At 42.5% G+C, this 26,951-nt stretch overlaps 2 protein-coding genes across 2 annotated transcripts; one reads left to right on the top strand and one right to left on the bottom strand.

Moving 5' to 3' along the window:
• The first annotated feature begins 224 nt into the window (after nucleotides 1-224).
• Nucleotides 225-1,957, top strand: LOC106637776 (cysteine-rich PDZ-binding protein). The gene is made up of 2 exons (XM_014350696.2): nucleotides 225-383; nucleotides 512-1,957. Exon 2 carries the CDS (start codon nucleotides 526-528, stop codon nucleotides 826-828), a length of 303 nt encoding a protein of 100 aa, XP_014206182.1. The 5' UTR covers nucleotides 225-383; nucleotides 512-525; the 3' UTR covers nucleotides 829-1,957.
• A 53-nt stretch (nucleotides 1,958-2,010) lies between these two features.
• On the bottom strand, nucleotides 2,011-26,531 carry LOC106637753 (uncharacterized). Its single transcript, XM_014350664.3, has 6 exons — nucleotides 25,960-26,531; nucleotides 6,712-6,998; nucleotides 6,476-6,620; nucleotides 5,314-5,903; nucleotides 4,686-4,901; nucleotides 2,011-4,609 (listed from the first exon to the last, which is right to left on the bottom strand). The coding sequence occupies exons 1-6, from the start codon at nucleotides 26,087-26,089 to the stop codon at nucleotides 3,245-3,247; spliced, it is 2,733 nt and encodes a 910-aa protein (XP_014206150.2). The 5' UTR covers nucleotides 26,090-26,531; the 3' UTR covers nucleotides 2,011-3,244.
• Between the last annotated feature and the right edge of the window lie 420 nt (nucleotides 26,532-26,951).

The raw sequence follows: 26,951 nt of genomic DNA, 5'->3' as shown, positions 1-26,951 counted from the left end.
TTTTATTTTGAATTTCGCGCATTAACGCCGAGAGAGAGACACATGATGTGTAATTGCTTCGATACACGCAATAGTTCGAGATTTACCGTCACACAACACCAAACTTGTGACGAAAACGTAACAGAAAGATAACTTTTTGATGTTCAAAGGTATAATGTGACAGTAAATCTCGAATGCTATTGCGTATCGAAGAATTCAATAATCAGCCCTCTCGTGAATTCCGAACGTCATCAAAGGTAAACACTTTTGTTTTGCTCCGTTTTTGCGCAAGACTCTATGTATAAAAATAGTGGCACAAATATTTCCAAGATACTTCAACTACGAAGGAATCGTCATTACAGCACTACTTTTTAAAGAATAATTTAAAAAATCAAAGTTTTCTAGTAAGTACTTTGAGAGAGTCGTTTGATCCTTACATCAGTTTTCTAACCTCAAATTAGACAAAGTTGCAATGTTTCTTGTAACAAAATGCCCAGTATGTCTGGAGTAATGTTGTTGAATGTTTTTCAAGGTCATACTTTCGACATGGTCTGCGAAAAGTGTGAAGAGAAGCTTGGAAAGGTCATTACACCAGATCCATGGAAAGCTGGTGCCAGGAACACGGTAGAAAGCGGAGGTCGTAAGGTAGGAGAAAACAAAGCGTTAACTGGAGGTAAAAACAGATTCAATCCCTATACATCCAAATTTGGAATATGCAGAATATGTCGCTCGAAAGTTCATCAACCTGGGGCTCACTACTGTCAGCCGTGTGCTTACAAAAAGGCTATCTGTGCTTTATGCGGTAAAAAACTTATGAGCACCAAGAATTACAGACAATCAGCTACGTAAACACTTTGTTTTGGTAAAATGTGGCTTTTCCGCTTTATGATTGGAACTGTTGTTACAATTGTCTTATAAAAATCTATTCATTATTATTGAGTTAAGCCTCAAGTCGATGCAATACGATATAATGAGAGATTTGATGAATTTTAAAGTACATGTGTAAGAATACATGGATGACTTTATCATAAAAATGTAGATATATTTTTTTAGGTGAAACAGTTTTAAAATAAATCTTTATCTAAAACATTTTCCTTTTTAATTTTACGTACAATCAGCAAAAAGATTTAATAAATTTACCTAAAGTATGAAAAGAGAGAAATTTATAATGGATTAAAAAACGCTGAATTACCAAGAATAAGTTTCTTAGGCTCAATACGCAAATCAAAACGCAAATGCGTCTTACAGTTTTTGTAAAGGTGAAAAGTCCTTAGTGAAGTAATTATTTTGATTTCAACATAAACTAATCGTAATCTGGGTTGGTCCGTATTTGTACGTTATCAAGACTCAAATTATATATTTTACGATCTAATATCTTACGTATTGATTTTTAATGGTGCCTTAGGACCAAAATTGTTCAGCAAAATTAATCTGCTTGTTCTAGTTACATAAGCCTTATGAATGTATGTGATGATTGAATGAAAAGGAATGGAAACATCTAGTGTGAGTGAATTTCGACTATGGTAAACAATTTTATTTATTTGTTACATAAATGACTATCTTCCAATAAAATGAGTGTATTGATCATGTATGTACATGCATACATACACGTATAATTATTTATGTAGACTAAAATGTACAATACAAAAAAGTGTCAATAATAACAACTCTCATACTTGATAAATGGATCTTGACAAGCACCATTTTGTATAAATCTACGATACTTCATCTTAGTTACATATAATATGTGTTTGTGGCACCAACTTTTTTTTTTTTTTTTTTTTTTTTTATAAAAAATATACACACCAACAATTGAGTAAAAACATACAATGGACTATTAAAAAAAAAAAAAAAATAACTTATTGTACAAATGATTGTTAAGTATTACCCGATGCGTTTGAATGTATTTAAAATGTACTAAAACTATATAAATATACTACTGAGGAAATTACCTACGTTAAATATCATCCAAAAATAACATCCAACAGATTACTTACAAAAATAATAAGAATTTCAATAATCATATTAAAATGGTGTTAAATTTTTTTTGTTTATTGTTAAATTTCATTTACAACGATTATTTGTAATGATCATCGTACATATCGTTTTTAAAAGATTGCGTGAACAATTGGTGTTTATAAATTAATAAAAAATACATTTTTATCTTTCTTACTTTATCGCTTATTGTCATTATAATAACAGAGAAAGTTTTTAATACCTGCCTATACGTATTGCTACTAACAAATCGCCACTGGGACGGCGCAAGCATCGATCGTCCATACGTTATTATTGCTTGTGTCGATTCCAATTGAATCTTCATAAATCACGAGCATAAAAAAAATTTCTTAAATCGTAAATAATCCTCTTTGATTTCACTTTCATCACTTGATTCAAATCAACCATTCAGTACACATAAAAAATGGTCAATACATTGCGCGGTGCGCGTCAGTCAATCAAACTTTGTCGGTTAATTCGAGAATCGAGGATGCGGTTAACAAACAAAAAAAAATCTATATTTCTATGAATTATGCCTTTAAAGGACAATTTGCATATATTCCCATATATTATATACGAATGTTGTAATCACACAGGCCCTAAGTCACGACGATAACGTGCAAGACACAACTTTTCGGCACACGTCTATTTTCGTGTGATTATCCTGATCATCATAAACAAATCTCTATATGCGTATGCATATTATAATAATAATAATAATAATAATAAAGACTTTACCTTCGGCCCACCTCTCACTATGGCACTGGTACTCTCTAAATCTGGAAGAGCGGGAAGACGAGAGAAAATTCATTATTTTCCAGAGCCTTTTCAGATTCAGAGAGGACGCTTTTGATCCGATCGTAAACTACACAATGCATACAATGTTACTTTATGTATGTATAAGTAAACTACAAGGTATATCCACTGGGTGGGTTTTTTTTTTTTTTTTTTTTTTTTTTTTTATTTTTTTTTTTTTTTTTTTTCGGTGAATTTTGTTCAGAGTACGATACGTCGTAAATGACTGACTTACGAAAAGTAAAAATTCCGAAATGACATTGTAACGGTACATATACAACTTGCCGAAATTTTGACCTTTCGTTTATAAGTACCAATCGTACTCGGAACGAAATGATCCCGTTTTCATTGACCAAAGACCGGCTTTTTCTAGCAAACAATCGTTACCACAGCGACTCTTGGACACGACACATCAATATCCGGCAGTTCACGTCGTTGTGTTTACATCGCGCACTAAAAAAGAAGAAGAGTCGCTTCACTTGTGCCCGGCTCTGTTGTCCCAGGGGTTGATCTCCACCTGTTCGGCGTCCTCATCCTTGGCCGGGAACCTCCTCGCCGATTCCTCCGATAGGTACACGACCTGCCTGCCCCCGTCCACGGTGGCCCCCTCGGACGCGACGCTCCTCGCCGAGCCGAACCTCGCGGTGGCGTCGGAGCGCCTCGGGGGCACCGGTGGCTTCACCCCGGGAGGCAATTTCCCGTTGGAGTTGAGAGTGACCTTTGTCGTGCCGGCCGGCTTGCTGCCCCCCTCCATGATGGCGATGATCTCCTCGTTCTCGCTGAGCAGCTCCTCCACGGCCGGGACCGTGATCTCGGTGACGTAGGCCATCCTCGGGGCACCGTCCTCGCTCGAGACGCTCACGCGAGCCACCACTACCTCCCCCTCCTCTTCCTTGGTGTCGGCTACGCTGATGATCGGCTTGGCAAAGTGCGTCTCGAACGAGTGACTCCCCTCCTTGTCGCCCTCCTCCTCCTCCACTCGTATGGTCTGCCGGTACGACGGCTCGTCCTCGGCTTCCTCCCTCCTGGTGCACTCGGCCACGTGTCTTTCGTGCCGGTGCTCGCACCCCGGGCACCCCAAGCTCCGCGTCTCTTTGGTCACCGGCTCCTCCACCACCTCCTCCCTACCAATGTAGAGCTCCTCCTCTGGCTTTGGGCTGTCCCTCGCCATCGCGTCAAAGTACCGGATGACCCTTTCGACGTCCTCGGTCGACACCTTGTGCTCATCCAGGGGCTCCTCGACCACCACCACCACCGGCTCGTCGTCGTCGCTGTAGTCCGGCGGTGGGTGCTCCTTGAGGAACTCGGCCTCGACCGCCTCGGGACTCGGGGACTTGACGACGCGGCCTCTGTCGTCGGCCAGCCGCGCCAGGGCGTTGTCCTCCTCCGGGTCGAAGAGCCGCTCCGCCCTGATAAAGTCGTGGGTGAGCTGCCTCGTCAGCGGCAGGTTGTACAACTCGGCCTTGTCGGGAGCGGGCGAGTCGTCGGCTCTGATGGCGTCCTCGAGGGTGCCCCACTCGCTCGATTTTTTTAACTTGCTGCTGCCAACCTCGCCCGGCTCGCCCGCCACCTCGGCCTGGCTCTGGAGCTGCGGGCTGGGCTGCTTGGCCCGCCTCTTCGAGCCCGCCCCCTTCTCGCCCGTCATGTCCAGGCTCTGGGCCCGCTCCAGGGTCCCCGGCGACGCCCGGCTCTCGTACTTGGACAGGTCGCCCAAGCTCGCCGCCTTCCGGTACACGCTGTCCGCGTCCTCGTCCGGGGCGTCGTGGACCGTCACGTCGGCCGAATCCACGTGCCCCGTGCTCTTTGGGACCTCGGTCACTACACCCACCGACACCTTCTCCTGGGAAAAAAGGCCAAAAAAGCACATACAGCTCAGACTCTTTAACGCATATTGTATATATACCCCTGGAACTCACCTCCATCGGTTCCTCCTTGCCGGTTTCCCCGTCGCTCGAGTTTGTCCTGGCCGGTGGAGCCGGCGCCTTCCTCTTGCCGCTCGTCTTTTTGGTCACCCCGGCGGGTGGGTCCTCCAGCTCCGTGGACGACTCGGTCGAGCGCTGTCTCTGGGTGGGCTCCGCGCCCTTGCGGTTCCTCCGCGCCGCCATCCCCGCGTTGTGGACCTCCGTCGGCACCTGCAGCCACAAACCTTTGCTCAGCCACGCCCGGTATACATATATATATATATTTTTTTTTTTTTTTTTTTATATTATAGTGCTCTACGTCCGGCTCCTTTTTAATAAGGGCACTACTATGGGCACTTAGCACTTTGGAGAAGGAAGGGAAGAGGGATGGGAGGCCCCCCATTACTGGGAGGGGGGTAGGGGGAAATTAGGCAATTATGCTACGAGAAGGTCGCCTAAACCCTCCTCGAGGAGCATTGCGTGGTGAAAAAGCACATGTGAAAGACACAGAGGTACTTGCCCGAAAAAGTCGCACTGGCCGGGAATTGAACCACGGTCTCCCGCGTGCCAATACACGACCTAGCCGACCGAGCCACCGCGCGCTCATACATATATATATATATAAAACACACGATTGACTCACCTCGGTGTTGTCGGAGACACGGTCGGGCACGTCGATGCCGTTGGCGTCCGGTGGCACGACGAGGACGACCGACGGCTCGGCGCTGGGGTTGGTCTTGTCGAGTTTCCTCGAGTGGTGTCTCTCGAGGTTGGTGTTGTGCTCGTTTTGGTTCTCCACGCGGTGGATGGCCGTGGGGTCGAGGGCCGGGAGCACCTTGACGCCGTACTTGGTGTACTGGTTGGTGGGGGGTGAGCGGCCGAGTGGTTGCTCGGTGGACTTGGGGGACTTGGCGACCGGGTGGTGGGACGAGTCGTTGGGGTCGTGGAGCCGTTTGGGGGCGACGCCGTTGGCGGCGTGCTTGCCGGTCCAGGTGGTCGGGCGTTGCTGGTGGAAGAGCTCGGGTATCGACTGGCTGCGGTAGAGCGGGTGGTACAGGTGGCGCGCGCTCGGGCCGACGCTGCGCTTCAGGAGGCTCGTGGGCTTCGTGGTCGCGTCCCCGCCGCTCTCCACCGCGATTTCCACGTCGTAGGGCGACGCGTAGCTCAGGATCGTCAGGGCGTCCTCGTACACCATCGACCGGAAGCTTATCGTCACGCTCGTTATCCGGTCACCTGGAATATATATACACGTATTATTCTTTTTCATCTCGTGGAAGATTTTTCGCGGTGTATGAAGCGCGAGCGGATAAGATACAAGGCGCTCGTTAGAGCTCGATTTTTAACCACAGAGATTACGTGTACACATTTTTTTTCCTCCAAAGTTTAATCGTAGAAACGATATAAGTATATAGATACCCCTGGCAAACAAAAGTACGCGCATCAACGGTAAATCTACGGGTGACTGTCGCGTCCTTCTGAATCGTCTTTCGAAATGTTTATCAGTGATCCAATCAGGGGGAGATATCTTAATCGTGTGGCCTATATAAATATTATTTCAGGTGCCACCAACAGTTACATTAGCGAAACTTTGATTAATATAACGGATGTGTATAGCGAATGTATTACTGCTGAGTAGTTCGTATAGATAAAAATAATCAATTATCAGAGGTAAAAAAATCTCAACTGTGACCTTATGTACTAAAAAAGTAAAATTTATACTATGTATACGAAAAAATGTGCCCATTTTGTACTTGTAACTACATTTAAGTTGTAACTATAGGTAATGAGAGGGAAAAAAGTCATGCCTGGATGAATGCGTCCGGACTCGGAGGCGGGTCCGCGGTGCAGCAGGTCCTTGACGAATATACCCTCGCGCATGTTGCCGCACACGTTGAACCCGAGCCCGGTGAAGTCGCGGCTGCGCAGCGCCACCACGTTCACCATTTTGGCCTTTTTTTTTGCAACAGACAAACATTTTTATTTCATCGCAACTCAAGATTTGTTTGTTTGTTTTTGATGATGTAAAAAAAAAAAAACACACCCCAAGGCACGAGTCGTCGAGGTTGCGCCTCTTGTCGAGCCTGCCAAAATTGGACCACGGAGTCGACCACCTGTGGTTGGCATCCTTGGGTGACTTTGGCGCGGCGTTGGTAGTCAACGGGGTCGTCACCGGGGTCGTCGCATTGGTCTCCGAGCGCAGCGTCAGAGACACGGACCGCTCGAGGCTTCGTTTGCCGGCCGCCGGCGTGCAGTCCTTGAAGCACGGGTTGTCGAACGCGTAGGCCTCGTCGACGATCTCCGGGTCCGTCACCAGGACGAGGTGCTTTCCTGTTGGGTAGAAAAGAAAAAATTGAAAAATCGCTCGAGTCGATGATTGCAGATCGGCGCGTGACGGGGTTACAATAGAGAGAGAGAACGGAAGCATTATATATACATACACCGACCGGCAGGAAGGAAACGCCGCGCGGTCACGTATATGTACCGTATAATATACGTTTGATTCGCGAATACGTGAGTCTCGGTTCAACGGGTTAACGAACCCCTTCCCTATACACGGTACATCACTTTGAAATAACGTGGCTTTTCCGACGATTACGCGAGAAGGTAATGATGAGGGTATATATATATATATATATCATAGACTAGTCCTTTTACACTTTTTGGAGCGTGAACGCGAAATTCTTTATCTGTACCCTGGGAGTCGGAGGGTACAGGGGAGGGGAAATTCTTGAAAAACATTTAGCGCAAGGGTGTATAGAAGGGGGTAGGGTATGGCCGAATGAGTCGCTCGAGAATTTGTATTAGTCGATCTGACCTCGGGTAAGTATATAATCCGAACAGAAATGAAAGTCGGTTGCCTCTCTAGTTCATGAGGCCCTACTTAGGGCACAAGTAGGCGCGTCAGGGGGTGTGCGTGAGGTACTCATTAGGCAGCCTACATAACCTTACTTTATCTTACTTCTCGAATAGTACATACAGTTATATCAGCTACAGTTGCAGTGTAAACTGTAGCGTAAAATTACACACAGGTATACAAGTTACAAGTGTCTTTCATTGAGTCCTATACAAATGATTAATGAGTATTCTTATGCATATATGAGACTGACAAAATTAATAAATTTGTTTCCAACTAAACAAAGTTTCTCAAAGTACTGAATTAGAAATAATAATTGGTGCTTCAAAAAATTTCAATGAAAACTATTTAAAAACCGTACTAAGATCATGAAATTTAACATTTAACAGCTTGTACACTGTCATTTAGATGTGCACCGTCAAATCAAGTTCATCTATCATTTAATTGAATCAATATGTTTGAAAAAAAAGTAAACTGCAGTGTGAGCATGTAATTTGTATTAGTTCCTTAGTGATTATTTAATAGTTCCTCAGAATTAACTCACGAATCACATGTTCATATTGTAAACTTGATATCAATTGTGAATGAGATATTTTTAAGGTGACTTATCTTAGGGTTATATTTTTGTAACTACACGTGATCAACAATGCCGTGATGAAAAATTTTCATGAAGTAATTAAATATGATTCGTTTGAAATGAAGCATGACTTTTGTTCAATTATAATACAATGTGTATTCTCATATGTACATATCTACATTTATCGATTGAAAGGTGGTTATGTTACGTCAATGGAGGCAGCCCAGCCTACTAGGCCTACCAAACGCCACCTGACGCTGCCAACGTAGGACCTCAGTTGGCAAGAGAGGCAGCCTAAGTAGGCCCTACTGATCACCTACTTACAATTTCCGTTCGGGTAGTTTCGAGGTATAAGAGAGAGAGAGAGAGAGAAAAAGCAGCTGGATTCTTACATACATATATGTGCAACGCCTGTGTGTGTGTGTGTGTGCACGTGCGTGCGCGCGAAGGAGAGACAGGTATAATCCTATATACGCCAATGGGCGCATACCACGGGCGCCAAGGTGATCTGCCTTGCCTTCTTTTCTCTCCCCTCCTCTCTATATCGCTGCACTACTGCTCCTTTTTTTTTTTTTTTTTTTTTTTGTTCATCCTGTGTGCAGCTCCCGGCTCTCCGACGCTATGTGTGTACCTATGCGTGCAGGTAAAAATCGGCGAGCGAAGATAAACAGAGGGACGGGGAAAAATTGATTTCTCGGGGTTTTTGATCCTTTGGTTATTGCGGGTTGAGGAGAGTTTTTATTTATTTATTTTTTTTTGTACAGGCAACCAGTGAGTTTCATCAAATGGATGAAAATCGGGGATATGTGTACATAGTTTCGACAACTATAGTTAATCAGATGTAGGAAATTCAATTATTTGCCTCCTTTTTTTATGTTTTTAGCAAAATTGTGGTCGAGGGATAGTTCTGGGATACGACGTGCTCTTATACACCCACTTTTGTTCCTTCGCGTGTCGACATACAATGAAGCTCGCTACAGAAGATTTAAGGAAAACAATAAAATCCTTGAATTCGATACAAAAAAAGGATTAGCAAATAACTGAAACTTATAAATTTATCTGATTAAGGTAACATAAGCTCTGCTGTATGGAGGCGTTGCTGTTTAGTTTGTACTCGTGCAGTAAGTATTACACGAGCCTCAAAACTACATACCTAAGAACTCATGATGAGGTACTTGTGTTGTGTAAAAAGTGCAGAAAAGACACTTGCCGAACAACATCACTTGGTTCTATATAATTTTACTTTTTGTGTCAAAGGCCCTTTTTTTTACAAGAGTCACATGGGTTAATCTCGGAAATGCGATACCTATGCAAGCCTCTAATTGAAAAAAAAAAAAAAAAAAAAAAAAAAAAAAAGAAAGAAATTTTGTTCGAAACGAGGTTAGCCATTCGTCTTTTTCAATCAATTAAACACCACATCTACATCTGCATGTATAAAAATAAGTAAAAATCACCCTCGGACTCGATTTACCAAAGCCCTCCCCTAAACTTCCGCCCATATACGCATCCATTGCGTCCCAAAATCTCCCAGCATCGGAGATATATAAATATGTGCACAACAGCATCGCCAGAGCAAGGATCCCCGCTCTCTCCACCGAAATCCAGATTTCGGCCGGTTCTCTCCCTCCGTGTATACACACAATGCACCCCATACACACACATATATATTATATACGCAGAGCCGCAACAACCGACCTTCTTCTTCTTCTTCTTCTTCCACTCTCTGTCATTACTTATTTTTCCCTTTTTTTTCTTTCCAACTCGACCACGGGCATCATCTCGCTTTTCGGATGCGTGTATATACGCACACACCTGCAACAACGCCTCTCTCTTCCCCCTGTTTTCGACCCATACCCAACCAGTAAAACGCGGCAGGTGGACATGTACGTGTATCGCTGACAGGAGGAGAGGAGAGATTATCATTTCTGATCTTATTCGTCCATATAAATATACGGGGGGGAATGTATCGTCTTTCGGCTCGTGAGGCTATGGGATATGCAAGGTACGAGTACACACGTAACTGTGTGATGTCGATGAAAAATTATGACAAAAATAACAACAACAATTCGACCTTAATTTATAGTCAAATGAAAAAGTCAAGTCGTAATACGGTCGAGCGCACGGATGTGTGGCGTATAAAAAGACAGCGCGCGCGTGCTTACACGTATGGTATACGAATGACGCGAACATCGCCTTTTAAAATTTATCGATTAGTCACTAGTTGTAGACGCGCGGCCCACGCTTGAAAAATCACCTTCGCTCGTTACCTCCTTCCTCCTCCTCCTCCTTCTTTTTCTCTTATTCATCCTCATCCTCGGCGTGTATTAATTATGCAACCCATATGTTGCACAGCCCAGCAGTTCCTATCTATCGAAACGAGTAAGGTTCGGGACACATGCGCGTTTTTGCCCTCCGGATCGGTAAATATACTTACCGATTTAAATCGCATTACGCGCGTACGAGTGCAACTATTTAGCCGATATGTACGCAACTCACGCTTGTATATACATATAGAAGCTCGAACGCGAGCGCCACTGCTGTTTATGGCCACCGGCTGCAGAGTTTTCCTTTACTTACTTCGGGGTCCCGGTGATGCTTAATTGCCTTTTGCGAAACGTCGCCTCTCTATCCTTTTTACACATTCCTCTCTCTCTGTGTGTGCGTGCGTTCGGTGCATATATATATACATATATACCTGTGTGTTGGCCTATTGGCGCATTCAGTCGAGTCCCACCTATGTACTTAGCGAACTGGAGGTGCGGTTTTTGTGTTCCATCTCGCTTCGCTGCTCGCTTTTTTTTCCCTTTTATTTTCGATTACCATGTATATCCTCCGGCGTGTACAATACTTTGTTGTTACGCGTGTCCCAATATTTATAGGGGGTGTTTCATGTGTAAGAATCTTTTTAAGTAATTGCTTATACGTGTCGTTGGTTTTTTCAAGTGCAACAAAAGTTATGGATGTACTTTACATTCGTTGTTTTCGAGTTCGAGTTTCAACAAATTTTGGCTTTTTCGAATGATATAAAAGAAACGTTTCTCTCAACGTTAAATTTAAATGTACGCAGCTACATGTGCAAGTTTAGTATATCATATACGCACGGATTTCATCTCCCGGTAAAATAAACGCGCGGTGATTACAGTATAACCTTGTCCGTCCCGAAGTGGTTTCACATTTTCAATTAACCCGGCATCTGTGTATGTACACAAGTAATAAGCATATATATAACATATGTTGCAAACTTACAGTGATGGCGATGCTGAATTCTCATTTGGGGCTTGGGAGTCGTGGTTTCGTGTCATTATAGCAACCTATTTTCGACGTTTAGAAGAAAAAAAAGAAGGCATTCATTTAAATTAACGTGAAAAGCCAATAGAGTCGTCGCTTCTCTCACATCAAAGTGTGTTACATTTTTCGTGAACGCATTTGTGCTAAAAAAAAAAAAAAAAATTCAACGTCTCAAGGCTCGATTAATAGCTGATGATCAATTTAAATGAACAATGACATAGGTGGTAATGCTATGTAAAAACTTATCTTCCTACATAAATTAGTTACTCACTGCTTGTAACACAGAATTTTTTTAAATTGTGTTGATCAAGTGTACCTGCAATGCGTTACAATTTTTGAAACACAAAAAAACCTTCAAAGTATCCAGATAGTACGTGAAATACTTTTGCAATAAAGTGCAATTTTTTAGAACGCATACAGCAAATAGTCCTGAATAAAAATGGTTTCTAGCAAAAACAATGCAAACAGTTTGAAGTAAAAAAAAAAAAAAAAAAGAAGTACTTAAGGACTTGATTTCAAGTACTTGGCAATAATAAATATAATAAACTTTGATATCTGAAACGAATTTTTGCACTTATCCGATTTTTCGGAAAAAAAAAAAAAAAGAATGACTTGCACAAAATAATTGCATACACACGATGGGCGACGAGAATGTCGGCGTGGGCAGATATTTGGGCACTCCTCCTCCCTATATGCGTCGCCTCTCGTGAATTACAAAATGTACACATATATCATACCAAAGTCGCATTTCAACATTTCACGTGTTACGGCCTGTGTGTATTGTTATTATTATTATGTCACCAGCGCGTGAATCATATTTTTATAAATACACGAGAGGGAGATTCGAGCGGTGATTTTTCGCCGAGTCTGGTATTTTTGCGTTTCAGGAAGCGCCCGCGTCCAGCAATTTTTCATACACATCACGTAACACAACACAGCACAGCCCAACGGAGGCTCAAATAATCGTAACTGTACAGTAATTGTAGATCATATTTTTCAAAAAATATTCGCAAGAACGAGTGATCGAAAACAAGCAATAGGCACAAAACGTCACAAAGCGTATACGTATATATACTCTTATGTATGTGGGTCAGATGGCATAAGATAAGAACATTATCATTCCGGAGGAAGACAAACAAACTTCCCCCGCGGCGACCTTGTCCCGCGCGTCGAGCTATCAAAGGAGACCTCAGCTCTGGGTAAATCTCACAAAATATGTACACGTATATACCATACGCGAGAGACTCTCGGGTTTCGGTGCGACTCGAGTTGGCAAGGTCACGCTCGTTGCTCTACCGTGAAAATAATCTAAAACGCGATACACCTGGAAAACAATTATATATACGGGTATAACCTTACGCTCAGCTGCTTGTACACACATATATAATATATTTTTTTCCCTCCCATTTTTTTCTTGAGATTATTTATCTCGGGTATTACATGGACGCACGCTTACGTCATTGACGCTCTGCTGAGACGCGCCGATGCGGTCACTTGGATCTGATGTACTTATATTATGTGTGTGGATTGTTGTTTCGCCACCCCTCGAGAATATCTTTGTTGTGCATACTTTTTTTTTTTTTTTTCTCCAGAAGCGCGTAAACTCGCTCCTTCCGAATTGAGGAGAAAAAACAAAAATAACGAAGCGCTCGATTCATCGTTATTATTATCATTAGACGAGCTCGTGTTTTTTTTCTCTCTCTCTTCTCGTGTATAGTATACTTGTATTAGGTACATGGCAAGTCTAGCGGCACACGGAGATAATTAAGCGCAGCTCCATTACACGCCTCTCATCCGATTCGAGCCACTTGCGCTTTAAAATAATTACTCATTAGGTGCACACGCTCGACTTTTTTTTTTTCCAGCTCATTTTGATATAGACGCGACTGGTGTTATTCTAAAAAAAAAAAAAAAAAATGGTTTTCCGAAACTTGTACCCGTATATTGTAGCAAACAACGATTTACGTAACTTCCGCGTGCACCTGCGTACAATATATACACACAGGCTCCGGGTGGGAGGGAATTATTGTTTTGAAATTGAAACGAGACGAGGACAAAGTCTCGAGACGAAGGTCAAAATGCTGCTCCACTTTTTATCCATAAAAAATACACCGCGGGGAGATGGAGTGTCGCGTGCGCGAAGGAAATCGCGTGTCGGGAAAGCGCGCGTGTTTAAACACCGGGAGGAGATCGTCTTCTCCAAGGAGAGCGGAACGAAAGTGCGTTTCATTGAGCTTCGGCCTATTTTTTTTTTTTTTTTTTTTTTATTTCGCTCTATAGGTACCCCCTATACTTATAGAAATGACGTATGGTCCGCGGTGGTTTTCTCCGCCGACAGGGCGAAAGTGAAGAGACTCCGTCGCGCGGCGGTTATTATGCATGCAAGGCGAGGCTGCGGCGACAACGCCTCTCGAGCTCCGAGAAATCGCGTAGTGCGTTTGAAAAAAAAATATATATATATATAGGAATCCTTAATAGGGTCGACGCTGCTGTTGGGATTTATGCTTTTAATCGCACTCCCAATAAGCGCGTGCAGCCTTCCTGCTCAATTAGCATCTCGAGTGTGGGTATATATATTTATGTCGGACGGATGCGCTTGTCATACTTTCTGTTGCTTTGCAGACGGGTTATTAGTGGTTACGAATAAGCGCAAAAATAGAAATCAGAATGATACTTTTTTTTTTTATTGTTGCTTGCTTCGATCTTTTCTACTGTTGGAGGACATTATTGACCATGTGTGTATACAATTTTTTTAAATTTATTTACACACAGAGATTCTTTCCCTTTACAAACATGGTGTACATTTGGTGGCGTGACATCACTCGCTGAAAGCAGTTCATTGAAAATTCGGGGGAAGGAAACTATCTTACGTTCACTGGGATTTTCTATAGTGAACGCACTCGTAGAGCCGAGTGATACCTAATTAGATATTGGTATGTGTGCACTGTGTGTATTTATATGGGTATTATAAATAAGAATGTTGAACTTGCATGGTATAAATATTTTGAGGTTAACAGCTATATAATAATGTACGAGTTATGAATAGTTATTTACGTAACAAGTGCGGAAAAGACGGAGCCGGAGTTGACGGGAACGAGTGCCAGTTCAGCACACGAGTGTGATCGCACGGCACGAGTTACCGTCACCGGCCACGAGTGCGAGTCTATCACACGAGTGCGGGAAATCGTCTCGCACGAGTTGCGTACAAGTTTTTTCGCAATGTGTGAGGAAAATAGGTACAAAATAGGTTTGAATTTTGATTTTCAGTGTGTAGCAAAACCTTTTCCGCACACCTTTGTCGCACACTGTATGGGAAAATCGATTTTCCACACTAATACCAGTGCGGAAAACATCAATTTTCCGCACACTATTGCGAAATAGTAGTTTTCCTACGTGTTTGAAAAGTCTTTGTTTGCGAACCGAGAGGTTTGCGGCCCGAGCCGAAGGCGAGATCCGTTACGAGGTTCGTAAAGGAGACTTTATGAACGAGTATCGGAAAACTGCTTTTTTGCCCGAGGAAGTACCAGCCTCCTAAAACCACCCGTGGGCGGAAAAAGTTTTATCTCGTATATATAATAATTATTACTATTCTACTAATGGAGAGAGTACTAATACAATATTATTGGGTAAAATGTGAATGAATGAAATAATCATGGTACTAAATAATAAGTAGTTTATTAAAGATTGGATTAGCTTAATACAAATACATTTATTATTTCAGAACAATAAGCTCTATTTAATACTACTTATAAATTAACCTAGTGTGTAAAAGAAACAAGTAATGTAACCCACCATTTGTATCAAATCTTACAAGCTTTTTCTAAAAATACAATTTTGGATCAGCAGTAAAAAAATTATATTTGTAAAAATTTTTAATATTTTATTTGACAAACTACATTATTGCTATCACAAGACAGAGAGAACTTGAGAGTCGAAAGTCATAACATTTTTAATTTGTTTCAAGTCTTTGGTCTAAGAGCAAAATACCACAGTGACCAAATACAGGTATTCGATGGGAGTGATTACAACTACTACAGCCAGTGTGGCTGAAATTTTGTGCAGGTAAGTTGACAAAAAGTTTTAAAGTGCTCAATTAACTTGTGGTACCCAGACAAGAGCTGCCAACATCGGTTTGTGGGACCATCCACAACCTCACTAATCACCGTACAAGCCAGTTGTAGGTATCTGAATGTGCATACTCATCTAGACCCTGGTATACAAAACCAAACTGAATAGAGCAACTATTTAATTAACTTTACTGGTCCAAAAGCTACATTGTCATGTATTGAAAATGCATTAACACTGCTTTCCTAAAGATAATGCTAGAAAAAATTGCAGTAACCAGTTTGGTGTGATGCAAGGGTATAAATATTCAGATGTCTACAACTGGCTAATACAGTGATGAGGGAGGTTGTGGGTGGTCTCACAAACCGATGTTGGCAGCTCTAAAATCATTTTTCAGGACTCTCAGACCAAGGACTTGAAAAAAATTTGAAATCTTATGACTTAATTGTTACACTCAAATTCTCTTTACCTTATCCCAACTATCAAAATAGTATGACAGTTACTGTCATCATAAGAAAGGACACAAAATTTTACTTCCTAGCTTCATATTCTAATCTCCCTTGATCGCTAGCTACACAACAATGTAGTCGTGAGTGAGCTATAATAATAATACAAACATCGATGATTTCAGTGAAGGTTAGGCTGTCACTTGGCTCTACGAGTGCGTTCACTATATAGAAAATCCCAGTGAACGTAAGTAGTTCCTTCCCCCGAATTTTCAATGAACGCTCGAAGTTCACGATAGAAATGTAGGAAAAGAACGGGGGAAAAAATTACTATAGTACGCGCGGGAAAATAAGTGGAAAAGTAGTTCCATGGATTATCGCCAGGTGGCCGTGGTAGGGAAAATCCTCAATCCGCAGGTGGCGAAATTTCACATTCATCCGTATATAAGAAGAAATAGCGTATGCCAGTGACTAACGGTACCCATCGGCGATCCCCATCCCGGCTCATGTTATCAACATGTAAGGGATGGGAGCTAACCCTTAGAAATTACGTAGTATATGGTTTCGCTTGGTCATTTGGGGTTTCCATCTCGTAGAGAGAGAAAAACCAGGAAATGACGGATTTCGCGTTGGAGTACCGAATTTTGCTGTTACGAGTGAAGAAAAAAAAAAATAAAAAACATTCTTAACCGATATTTTGGTATAAAATCAAATTAGTTTTTTTCTTTAATTCGTTTTGTTGATTAATAATTACCCATACAATACACATCGTCAAAAAGGACGGTTACATTTATACTTTGATAACCATCGATACACACATATATATATATATACATATGTACAGCTCGACAAAACAAACGCGTGGAAATACCAAATGTATATACTCCCGGTCGTAAACGCGCGATAAAAAGCCCGTTAACCGGCCACGACAATAAACACCCTCGCGTTGATGAGAGAAAGGGAGAAACTAGGTGAAAATAACCACCTGTTCGATCGACGATACACCTTGGGAGAGTGAAAATTTCGCGCCCAGCTGGACAACCAAAACGGGCCAATCGGGCGATCTCTCCGTAGTACATTATATATATATATATATCCGCGTACACTACTTGTCTGTTTATAATAATTCGTATACGCGTATAGCTTGTGCCGGAAGAGATAATTAGAAATTATTGAGCACCTCGTTGCACGCGCTTGTATGAACCAACCAGCAGTACAAATCTTCTTGCAAAATTGGCAAGTATGGATATGATATTCGAAATTCACGCGTAACTTTAAAAAAAAAAAAAAAAAAAAAAATTTCTCCTCATCGCTCGGGTAAAGTACGTACGTCTCCTTTGCATGGAAATATCAAAAATCTTCATCGGTATACATTTGTATTTATGTAGTAATTGATGTACGAGCTGTTTGTCCAAGTCCTCGCGCATTGTACTTATCTCTCTCTGCATGATGACCGTGAAGTTTATCCGTGACAAATGTGTACACGTATATATAGATATCTGATCTTCGGAGCGCTGTACACGAGATAAGGAAAAACGGCGCCTCGTACTTAAGCCAACGTAAACACATTTTATATTATTGACCAATACGTATATAAAAAAAGCCATCGACCAGCGATTATATAGAAAACAAAAATACGTATACATCTGTCCCCGCGTTGTCGCGTGTCTATTTTTTTATTGTTCGCATACGAGTACACGTATACGCGCTTTGTTCTTATAAGGAAGTGCGCGCCTCGAGCGAAATGTCTATTGTCTCTTGGAGATGGCCTCTTACGTGTATGTGTGTGTATACGTGTGATTTTACTGTCAAAGTCCTTGACTTTGGGGGTGCACGCAATGTAATAACGAAGGGCCTAGTAGAGGTTCATTAGGACCCTTTTTTTTCCCTACTCTTCTCCGAAAACACACGAGGTCCTTTATCAGCGTCCGCGTCACCGACTGCCACTTACAACGTCATCTCCATTATTTGGCCATAAAGAGGCCTCGCAAGAGTAGCATATATACCCATACGGAGCGGCAGAGTAACTATACCCTCACGAGGCCTAATTCACTTGCTTTGCTTTCTCGCACTCGGCGAGGGTATGTGTATATATGGGTGAGATTGCCGAACCAACAAGTTTCGACCAATCCGAGGATCTACAGATTCCAAGATCTGAGATGAAAATTTGTGATCGTCCCCCAAGCGCTACTCGTTCAATTTGCGGGGGGAGCGAAAATGGATCTCGGAATATTTGTGACACGCCATTTGGAAATTAATTCTCGGGCCTAAGATTATCGTGTTAATTTGTCAAAGGAGTATATATACTTGAAAATGTTTTTTTTTTTTTTTTCTTTTCCTAAACGCCATAGGTTATATAGTTATGGTGTTATTTTCAACAAATAACAGTACACGTCGATATAAATAAATATACGTAACGATCCCGATACGGTCAACCGACACAACATTTATACTGCAGAAGCGATTCTGGTTGGCCAACTAATTCTTCTCCCGTTTTTTTTTTTTTTTTTTACACGTAATTAAGCACATCATCATCAACAGTTTTGCACAACTTGCGCAAATGTTCGATTCCATTTACGGTCTCTCCTCCTGCTCTCACAACACACACGTTTATACGTATAAAAGTAAGGATCGGCTCTGTTTAGCGGCTGTTGATGACGTTGGGCAATAATAAGAAAGACAGACACACCGGATTCTTTCGACGCGTCATCGCTTTCCTCGTTATTTTTGGGAGGGGGGGGGTTAGACGTATACCGTCTATAAATAAACATGGGTACTCGCATGCGACATTATAACAATACCATGTAGGTGTGAGTTGTCGATAAACAAATGATGTTGCCATTCAATGGATATACACGTACAAAATACGCCACACACCACACTATGGGTATACATATTTGAAAGTCTTACTGTACACATATATAGGTAAAACATGTAGGTACCACGAAACGTTAATTTCGCCGATAAATATATGTACACATCAGCTATACTCTGGTATAAGGCACGCGAGTAATTTTAATTAGGAAACGCTATGTTCACGCGAACATTCCGAAAAAAAAAAAAAAAAAAAAAAAAACCAACAAATTGCCGAAAGATCGCACTCGCGTGGATAAAGCCCCATACAGGTGTATGTGTGTCGGATGGATTGCGTCGAGAGAGGTATAGGCCATTCGACTTGATGGTACACGAAAAAGTTTGGCACTCTGCTTATAATATACGTTCAGTCAAGTCTTATGGATTTACAGCGGATATATATATATAGGTAACGATTTTTAAGCGAGACATCCGCGTGTTTCCACTCAACGTTGGGTCTCTTTGTATGATTGCAGCTCAGTTTAACGATGCTTGAAAAAAAAAAAAAAAGAAAAAATGTTCTCACACGCGAAAGAGACGGTGGCAAAGGGAATAAGGATAATGTTAAAACAAGCATCCAAGTTGACAAACGCTATCTCGCCTATGCACGCGTGTGAAACTCGACGAGAGCTCACCCGAGCCATTCGCCAAAATGAGCCGCATAGAAAGGAGTGGAAAAGCCATACCTCCATGTATATACTATCTCCATCTGTATACATGCAAGGGGGGGAGAGGGGTAATGATTACGCTGACGATTTCAACGAGTCGTCGCTGGCTTTCTCTGCGCGTGTATATACCCACAAATGTGAGTGTTACATGGGTATGCATGTATAGTACGGCCCAGAGTGACCCGCGAACGAAAAACTCGAAAACTTGGTGACAGTGTTATATATATATATATATATATATATGTTTAGGGAAACCGAGGAGTATACGACATATATACTTTGTACGGGAGGAATATTCATCTTTTGCCGGTGGTCATGTCGAACCGGTATATATATGTAACAATAAGGAGTATAGGTATATGTTGTTTTTGTCCCCAACTGTGTGCCAGTCCACTGGTATCCTTTTTTTTTTCGTACAAATACGCAATAGTCACGATTACTCGCGTAAACGTGAATTGTTGAAAAAACACGCCCCTCCTTCCTCTCCCATCGATCAAATTTACTCAGAAAGACACAAAACACGCGTTCGCGCGCCATTATGATTAATAAAAAAAAAAACGCTATTAGCAAGCGCTTTGCCATACGCGTTACACACAGAGATAGGTATCTTCGGTATCTTAACATCGCGGCTGATAAAAACGACGATATTACGCGATCGAGGAATTTTGTTACAAAATACCGGGTACACCACGTACACAGGTATATATATATATATACATTCGTCACCTTCTCTCCCTTCATCGTGTGTGTCGACTCGTTTTGTTCTGTTTTTCCTATACATGATAATTACCTACACAAAATTAATCTCTCTCTCTCTCTCTCTGTGTGTCGTAACGTGGCGTAAATTAACAATATATATATTGTGTGCCGCTGAATCTCTCGATATAGATAAAAGGCAAATTAATTGGCACGGGGACATCGGACTTTGTCTTAATCGCGAGCTCAAAAAACCGATGGCAATTTATATCTACCGATCGAGCTATAAATGCACTTCTCGATTTTGTTGGCGAGAACATGGCTCAGTTTTTTTTTTTTTTTTACTTGCACCCAAGTACATCACAGGATATAATATACAGACACAGTTAGCCGGGAAGGAAAGAAAAGAAGTAAAGGTGTATCGAAAAAAAGGGAACGATGGATGAAAATAATGCAAGACGAAACTCAATATCCGCGTGGCGCGTATGAATGAACCCGCACGTATCGACGCGGGAGGTGCATTTTCTTTTCTTTTTTTTTTTTTTCAAAATCCTATAGTCCATATATATATGATTGTATACGCACACACATGCCACGATAAGGCTATATACGCACGCATTGCTGGCCCAACAGCTGATTATATAAATATACCAACACTGGCGCGCGAGGAATTCGAGTAATGCGCGCCGCGGGGCGAGTTTCACCGCTAAGGTATATACATACAAGTGTAGATTGTCAAACGGGCTGATGTCGAGTGGCATCGGCTCGTTTTTTTACGAAACTCCACGTGCGTCTATCTTTACCTTTTTTTTTTTTTGTCAACTCCAACCAGATTGTCGACCGTACACTACTTACGGAGTCGATCAAGAGAGAGAAGCCGTATGGTTGTGCAATCGAAATTTCGAGTTGGGAAAGTATGAAAGAAAAAAAAAAAAAAAAAATGGGCGCCGTTATACGCGTTACCTCTCTTGGTGATGGTAGGCAATGTCCATATTATTGCGGGAAATGAAAAAAAAAAAAAAAAAAAAAAAGAAAATTCTACACAATTACATTTTATCAATATGCACACGCACCGAGAGGTGCGCGCTTCGAGCTTACGATGGTATCCCGTACGGTTTAATATAGGTGTATATGCAGAGGCACGTATGTATATATTATTATATATATATACCGCGTGCCGGGGAGAGAGAGGCTAGAAAGATAGAGGAGGGAAAACCGCGCACTTTCTAAAGGCCTTCGGTCGCCGCTGTGTATATAGACCTACACACACGCCACTTTGGGTATATACATACATACCTACCTACCTACCTACCCAACGTCAAACGGCATTTCCAACCAACGCGACGATAACGACGATAATTGTGGCTTCTTCTTCGAAAAAACGAGCATCGTCCGTCCGTTCATTTTTTTTCTTATCGATTACCGAATTGCTCAACAATAAGCGCTCGTTAGCGTTATCGCCGCTTGGGTGATGTCGACGCGATGTATGTGCACACCTTTCCCCCCCACAAAAGGGGGGAAGCCAATGGTCCCGATTTCGTATGGACGAGGGCGTCTCAATTAGGTGCACATTATTCGTACACGGAAGATATGACTCCTCGATGACTCTCTCAACTTTTCCAAATGAGACACTTTCTCGATTATTTCCGGGGGGTTCCATTCGGGGCCATTTATGCATTATCTCGAAAGGGACGGAAATGTTATTGCTTGGCATTTGGAAAATTCACGCATCACACAGCCGCAGTACTACTTACTTTACGGTGTATACACGTAGACAATTGCAACTTCATCCGCAGGAGTTTCGAAACTCCCACTTGATGGCGCGTGACAAGAACAAAAGGGAGTTAAAACAACTCATTTGCCGCTACTACGGCCATTAGTAAACTCTCGTGCTCGGGCGGTGCTGGTGTCAGTTAATTTTCCAACTCTGCATCATGTGTACAAATGTACGAGTAATGCATCATTTATTGTTTTGTCGATAATTGTATACCTATACCGACGCCAAGGTGTGTAAATTTTATAAATAATAAAAATAAAACAAAAAGATGATACCTACACGTAGCTTATATAAATATATGGAGTTCGTATAGTGTAGCACAGGTATAGAGAGATAGCAATTTTGATGTTGGTCGTCTTCTTTTTTTCTTTCTTATAGACATACGCGCCTTTTGTTGTGAAAAAAAACGAGCCGAGAAAAGTATTTGCGTCGTTTGAGTCAAAAGTTGATTTCGATCTTACAAAAAAAAAAAAAAAAAAAAAAAGTGATGAATCGATTAATCATCGAGTGAATGATTAATTTCACGACGATCCAACAGAAAAGGGAGACATTATAGGTGGTACAGTCGACGCGACTCACCCTACACAGGCTGACACTTTGAGGCTTTTCGAATTTTTTCTTATTTACCCAAACGATTCCCGCAACAGTGGAACAATTGACAAGTTAAAAGAGTCAAGGAGTGATTGCCATTCATCGTCGCGGCCGCTCTCCTTCGGTGCGAGACTATAAGCTGCTGCCGTGGGGTTTAGCGAGCACTTCCCATATACTGCTTTTTCGCAGATTTCCACGTGTACACACAACCATAAATTATAAGAGAGGCCCGCTACGTAGATACATACACATGTATATGTATATGTATACCTACCCGCTTACAGTTTGCAATATCGCAGGAGTTGACTTTCGCGCGCGTGGCCGCAGAGCTCGCTCGTAAGTATATACGGACATGTGCGCGAATTCTTCGGATATCTCTTTTCTCTCGCACATTCTCTCTCTCTCTCTCTGCTCGCTATATACTTACTCGTATCGCTCATTTTCCCCTTCTCCCGATAACTAGTGTGCGTTTTATCGCATACACGTGCACAATGTACATACGTATTTTCATATCCATATGTATATGCACATTATAATATATTTGTGCAAGCCAATAAGTTAATATTTGTTGATAAAAGTTTTATGTATTAGTGAATAAGTATTACATTCAAAGTTTATCTCCAAGTGGAAAAGTTGATAAGTTTTTTTGTATACCGTGTGAACTGATGTATATAATATGAAATCATCGATCCGTTCCGTCCTATAAGGCCGTGAACTTGTACTTTGGATTATTAACTATGACCTCCCTTACGCGCGCCTCTCCTGTTATTGTTATAATCATCGATTTTAGCAAAGAAACCACCCCCTGTATACGCTAACACTATAACTGGTGAAACTATGTATACATGTATTGTATACGACCACAAGTGTCGTGTGTATATACTCATGTCTCGGAGGATTATCAATTAAATTGGGTCGTTATCATTTTATCGAACGACTCGGTGCGACGGAAACTATTTCCCCTCCCCCCCTCCCCAATTAGTTGCCATTTGAATTCGCTCACCATTATAAAAAGAAGATAAGAGATCTCTGTCGACTATCCTCCTACATGTTTGATGATTAGAGAATGGCTGTGAAGAAAAAAGCATATAGTTGGATTCCGAGAGGTAAAAAAAAAAAAAAAAGAAGCCGGTTTTGAGAGGAAAAAAAAGGAGAGAGAGAAGCACCGTTAATATGTATGTATACCAGTTTTTCGATAAATTTCGCCGCGCATCAGCTCTCGGCCGTGGTTGTGTATATTTGTTTATTTATAATTTGTTTCCCCCCTCCACACGCGCGTATATATAATAAGTAAATCCTTCCCCGGCGGCTTTTCCCGACAAGACAAACGTTCACGCGTTTCCGCACGCAGATTTCCTATATGTACGACATCGGCAGGAGAATATATATATACATGTACGGGGGATCGTCTGTGATGCAGCTGCCGAGGGAAACAAGTTTGTCGAGCCGAGAGAGAAAGAGAGAAAAGAAGGCGGGGAAGATGAAAAAGGCAAAAAGCTTGCACACGCCGGGTAAGCATTTTCCCAGGAAAATCGAACCAACCGAGCGTTTTCCGTTAGTGGAGCGACCGGACGGGTAAACAGATAAACTGGCCGTCGACCCTATATTATTATATACACACGTTACAACCAACTCACTCGTGCGCGAGTTGCTTTGGTGCACGTACATTTTTTAACGAAAAAGTCACCTTGTAAAACACACGTGGGACGCCAGATATTGCCCACGGATTATTCCTTTTTTTTATATTATAGCGCTTTACGGGCACTACACATTAGGGCACTTAGCACTTTGGAGAAGGAAGGGAAGAGGGATGGAGGCCTCCCACTATTGGGAGGGGGGTAGGGGGAAATAAGGCAATTTTTGCTGCGAGAAGGTTGCCCAAACCCTCCTCGAGGAGCATTGCGTGGTGAAAAAGCACATGTGAATAATCACAGAGGTACTTGCCCGAAAATGTCGCACTATGGCCGGGAATCGAACCGCGGCCTCCCCCCGCGTGCCAATCCACGATTTAGCCGGCTCCCGGATTATTGCTTACCCATCATTACCAATTCATTCACGAGTGCACGGTATATATATATACGGGTAAACAGAAGATTTCATCTTGTGCGTTTTTTTTTTTTTTTCTTTCAAAAGCGCACTGCTGCGACCGAAATACGCGATGTTACAGGTGGTGATATCATAGTATAAAAATATGTAGTTCTCGAGAGCGTGTTTCTCCCGATTACGCAATCGAAGCTCAATTTTTGACGCACAACACACGCACGTGATAGGCACAAACATACAACATATAATATAGTTTAGCGTCTAGATGGAGTTATTTTTCTCCTTACGTAACAAATGTTTGGTAGGTATATTGGTACAGGTATGCGCGACTAGTACGTATTTTATTAACTTTGTATTTAATTTTTTTTTTCCTCGCAGGTGACACGCAAAATTAACATTCAGTCGTTATCGCGACTCTCCCGTCGACGCCATCAGAGAGGAAAAAAAAAAAATAGGTATAACAAACTGTATTGATTCAACTATGAAGAAGATACTCCAAAGGAAGGACCGTCAAACGAGGGGGGGGGCATACAATACACACGTATACACGTTGTGCGATTATTGAGTCGTCTCGGCTGCAGCCGATGAGGAGGAGCGCGGGCGTTAACATACCTATTGTTCGGCACACCGCCTCCTCGTCGGACACCCATACGTCATTTGTATTCCAAACGAGCTAATACTCCCGGCCGATGATGAACCTGCGACTATCATACGTATATATGTGTATGACCACGTCGCGCCGTCGCCCCTTTTTCCCTCCCCCGCGTGCATTTATTCATGAATAAATCACACAAAAGAGCCTTTCTTCCATCTACCGAGTTTTTAATACCGCAATCGAAAAAAACAACCTCGTAATGCCGTTTGTAAATTAACGTATGGGTACATTTACATGCGGGAGAGAGGGTGCGATAACGATATTGCCAAAGCACTAGATGCCAAACTCCTCGAGATGACCGGATAAACCAGAGATATAATATATATATAAGCCCCAGCCCCTTTGACGATCGAAGCAATGAGACCATCTCGAGGTCTCGCTGCAGGCGCTTAATGTAAAAACCGGCGTGAGGTGTTCGCGCACAATGAAAAGAAACGCTCGAGTTATCGCGCGTACACCATTTTACACAAGTGTAGATAAAATGTACATGGGTGCGTACGCGCGTGTGTGCCTGTTTATCTAATTAGCGTTTTAGCGCCTCGGGGGGGGTGTACGGAGTAATGAGAAAGAAAAAAACAGGGCTTTTTTCGGTATCAACGGCCTCTAAATTGCTGGCCGTTTCGCGATAAGCCGTCGAGTACGCGATATCGATACACATATGTATAGGAACAAAAAAAAAAAAAGAAAAAAAGAAATGCCGATCCGTAAAACTCGCGCAGCGTGTAATCCACCTATGGGGCCGATCGATCGAGGAACAAATGTATAAACAAACGTACCTTTGTGCCTGCGCCACTGTCTGTAGAGCAGGCCGGCGACGGCGATGGCGAGACAGGTGGCGATAAAGGTACCGGCCACCGATGCGGCTACGCTACCGGCGCACCCGCCGCACTCACCCGCGTCCGCCATCTAATGTCGTATACTTATACACAATACACACACACACAGACACACACGTGTATATAATCTGCAGTATCGGTTAATATATATGGGTGTGTATGTCCTCTCGCGCACACGATTCCGTTCGAACCCTTCGTTATTCGGTGGTTAGTGCCGCAGGAGATGTCGTAAGCGTGCACCACTACATCGTGCGCGCCGATTTTCGCGGGGATCGTCAAGCGGAGGCGCGGTATAAATCATAACGCGCGGTGGGGTGGTGTGGGTTCGACTCCCCGTGAAATGGCCGAAATCGGTAAACGATTCGACTTTGGGACCGACCGTAAAAATTGGAGCGATTATTTACGGGCTCGTTGGCGATCGGTTGCCGATTCGCGGCATTATACAATCGACTTATTGCCGATCGCGCGGTTGGGTTGGAGCTCCAGGTGCGGAGGACGCGCGAGTCTCTCGACGACCGTCTCGGTACTGAAGCGGCGTCGTCGGCTGCACACGCGCGCTCACCGAGAAAACCGGCAACCGGACGACATGGACTTACGAGAGAGAGTGGGTATAGGTATATTGGCGCAGGTATGTACGTATACGTATACACATATATAATATACATGAATGGTAGTGGTATATATGTATATGTGACGCGTGTTCTTTTGTAGTTGCGTTTATGGTAGTAGGTACGTATAGAGGTGTGTAGTGTGTGCAACAGGTGCTTCCGAGAGATAGAGAGGGGGCGGCAATATGCAGTAGCGGAGCCCAGGTATGCGAAGAGAGAGGGGGTCACATGTACGCATTATCTCCATGTACACCTGTATATGTTTATAGTGTATATATACACGTGTGACATGATACACACACATATATATATATATATACAGCT

This window comes from Copidosoma floridanum, unplaced genomic scaffold, assembly GCF_036245765.1.
Source record: "Copidosoma floridanum isolate Cflo_tuat_1 unplaced genomic scaffold, Cflo_Japanese_pri ptg000025l, whole genome shotgun sequence".
Classification (NCBI taxonomy): domain Eukaryota; kingdom Metazoa; phylum Arthropoda; class Insecta; order Hymenoptera; family Encyrtidae; genus Copidosoma; species Copidosoma floridanum.
The sequence above is the reverse complement of the archived record's forward strand: the minus strand, read 5'-3'. Positions and strand labels throughout refer to the sequence as shown.

Coding starts and splice junctions, on each gene's coding strand:
- LOC106637753 (XM_014350664.3), bottom strand. CDS start 26,089: ATGGCGGACGCGGGTGAGTGCGGCGGGTGCGCCGGTAGCGTAGCCGCA. Junction 6,999..25,959: donor ACAGTGGCGCAGGCACAAAG/GTACGTTTGTTT, acceptor TCTACCCAACAG/GAAAGCACCTCGTCCTGGTG. Junction 5,904..6,475: donor GTCCGGACGCATTCATCCAG/GCATGACTTTTT, acceptor TATATATTCCAG/GTGACCGGATAACGAGCGTG.
- LOC106637776 (XM_014350696.2), top strand. CDS start 526: ATGGTCTGCGAAAAGTGTGAAGAGAAGCTTGGAAAGGTCATTACACCA.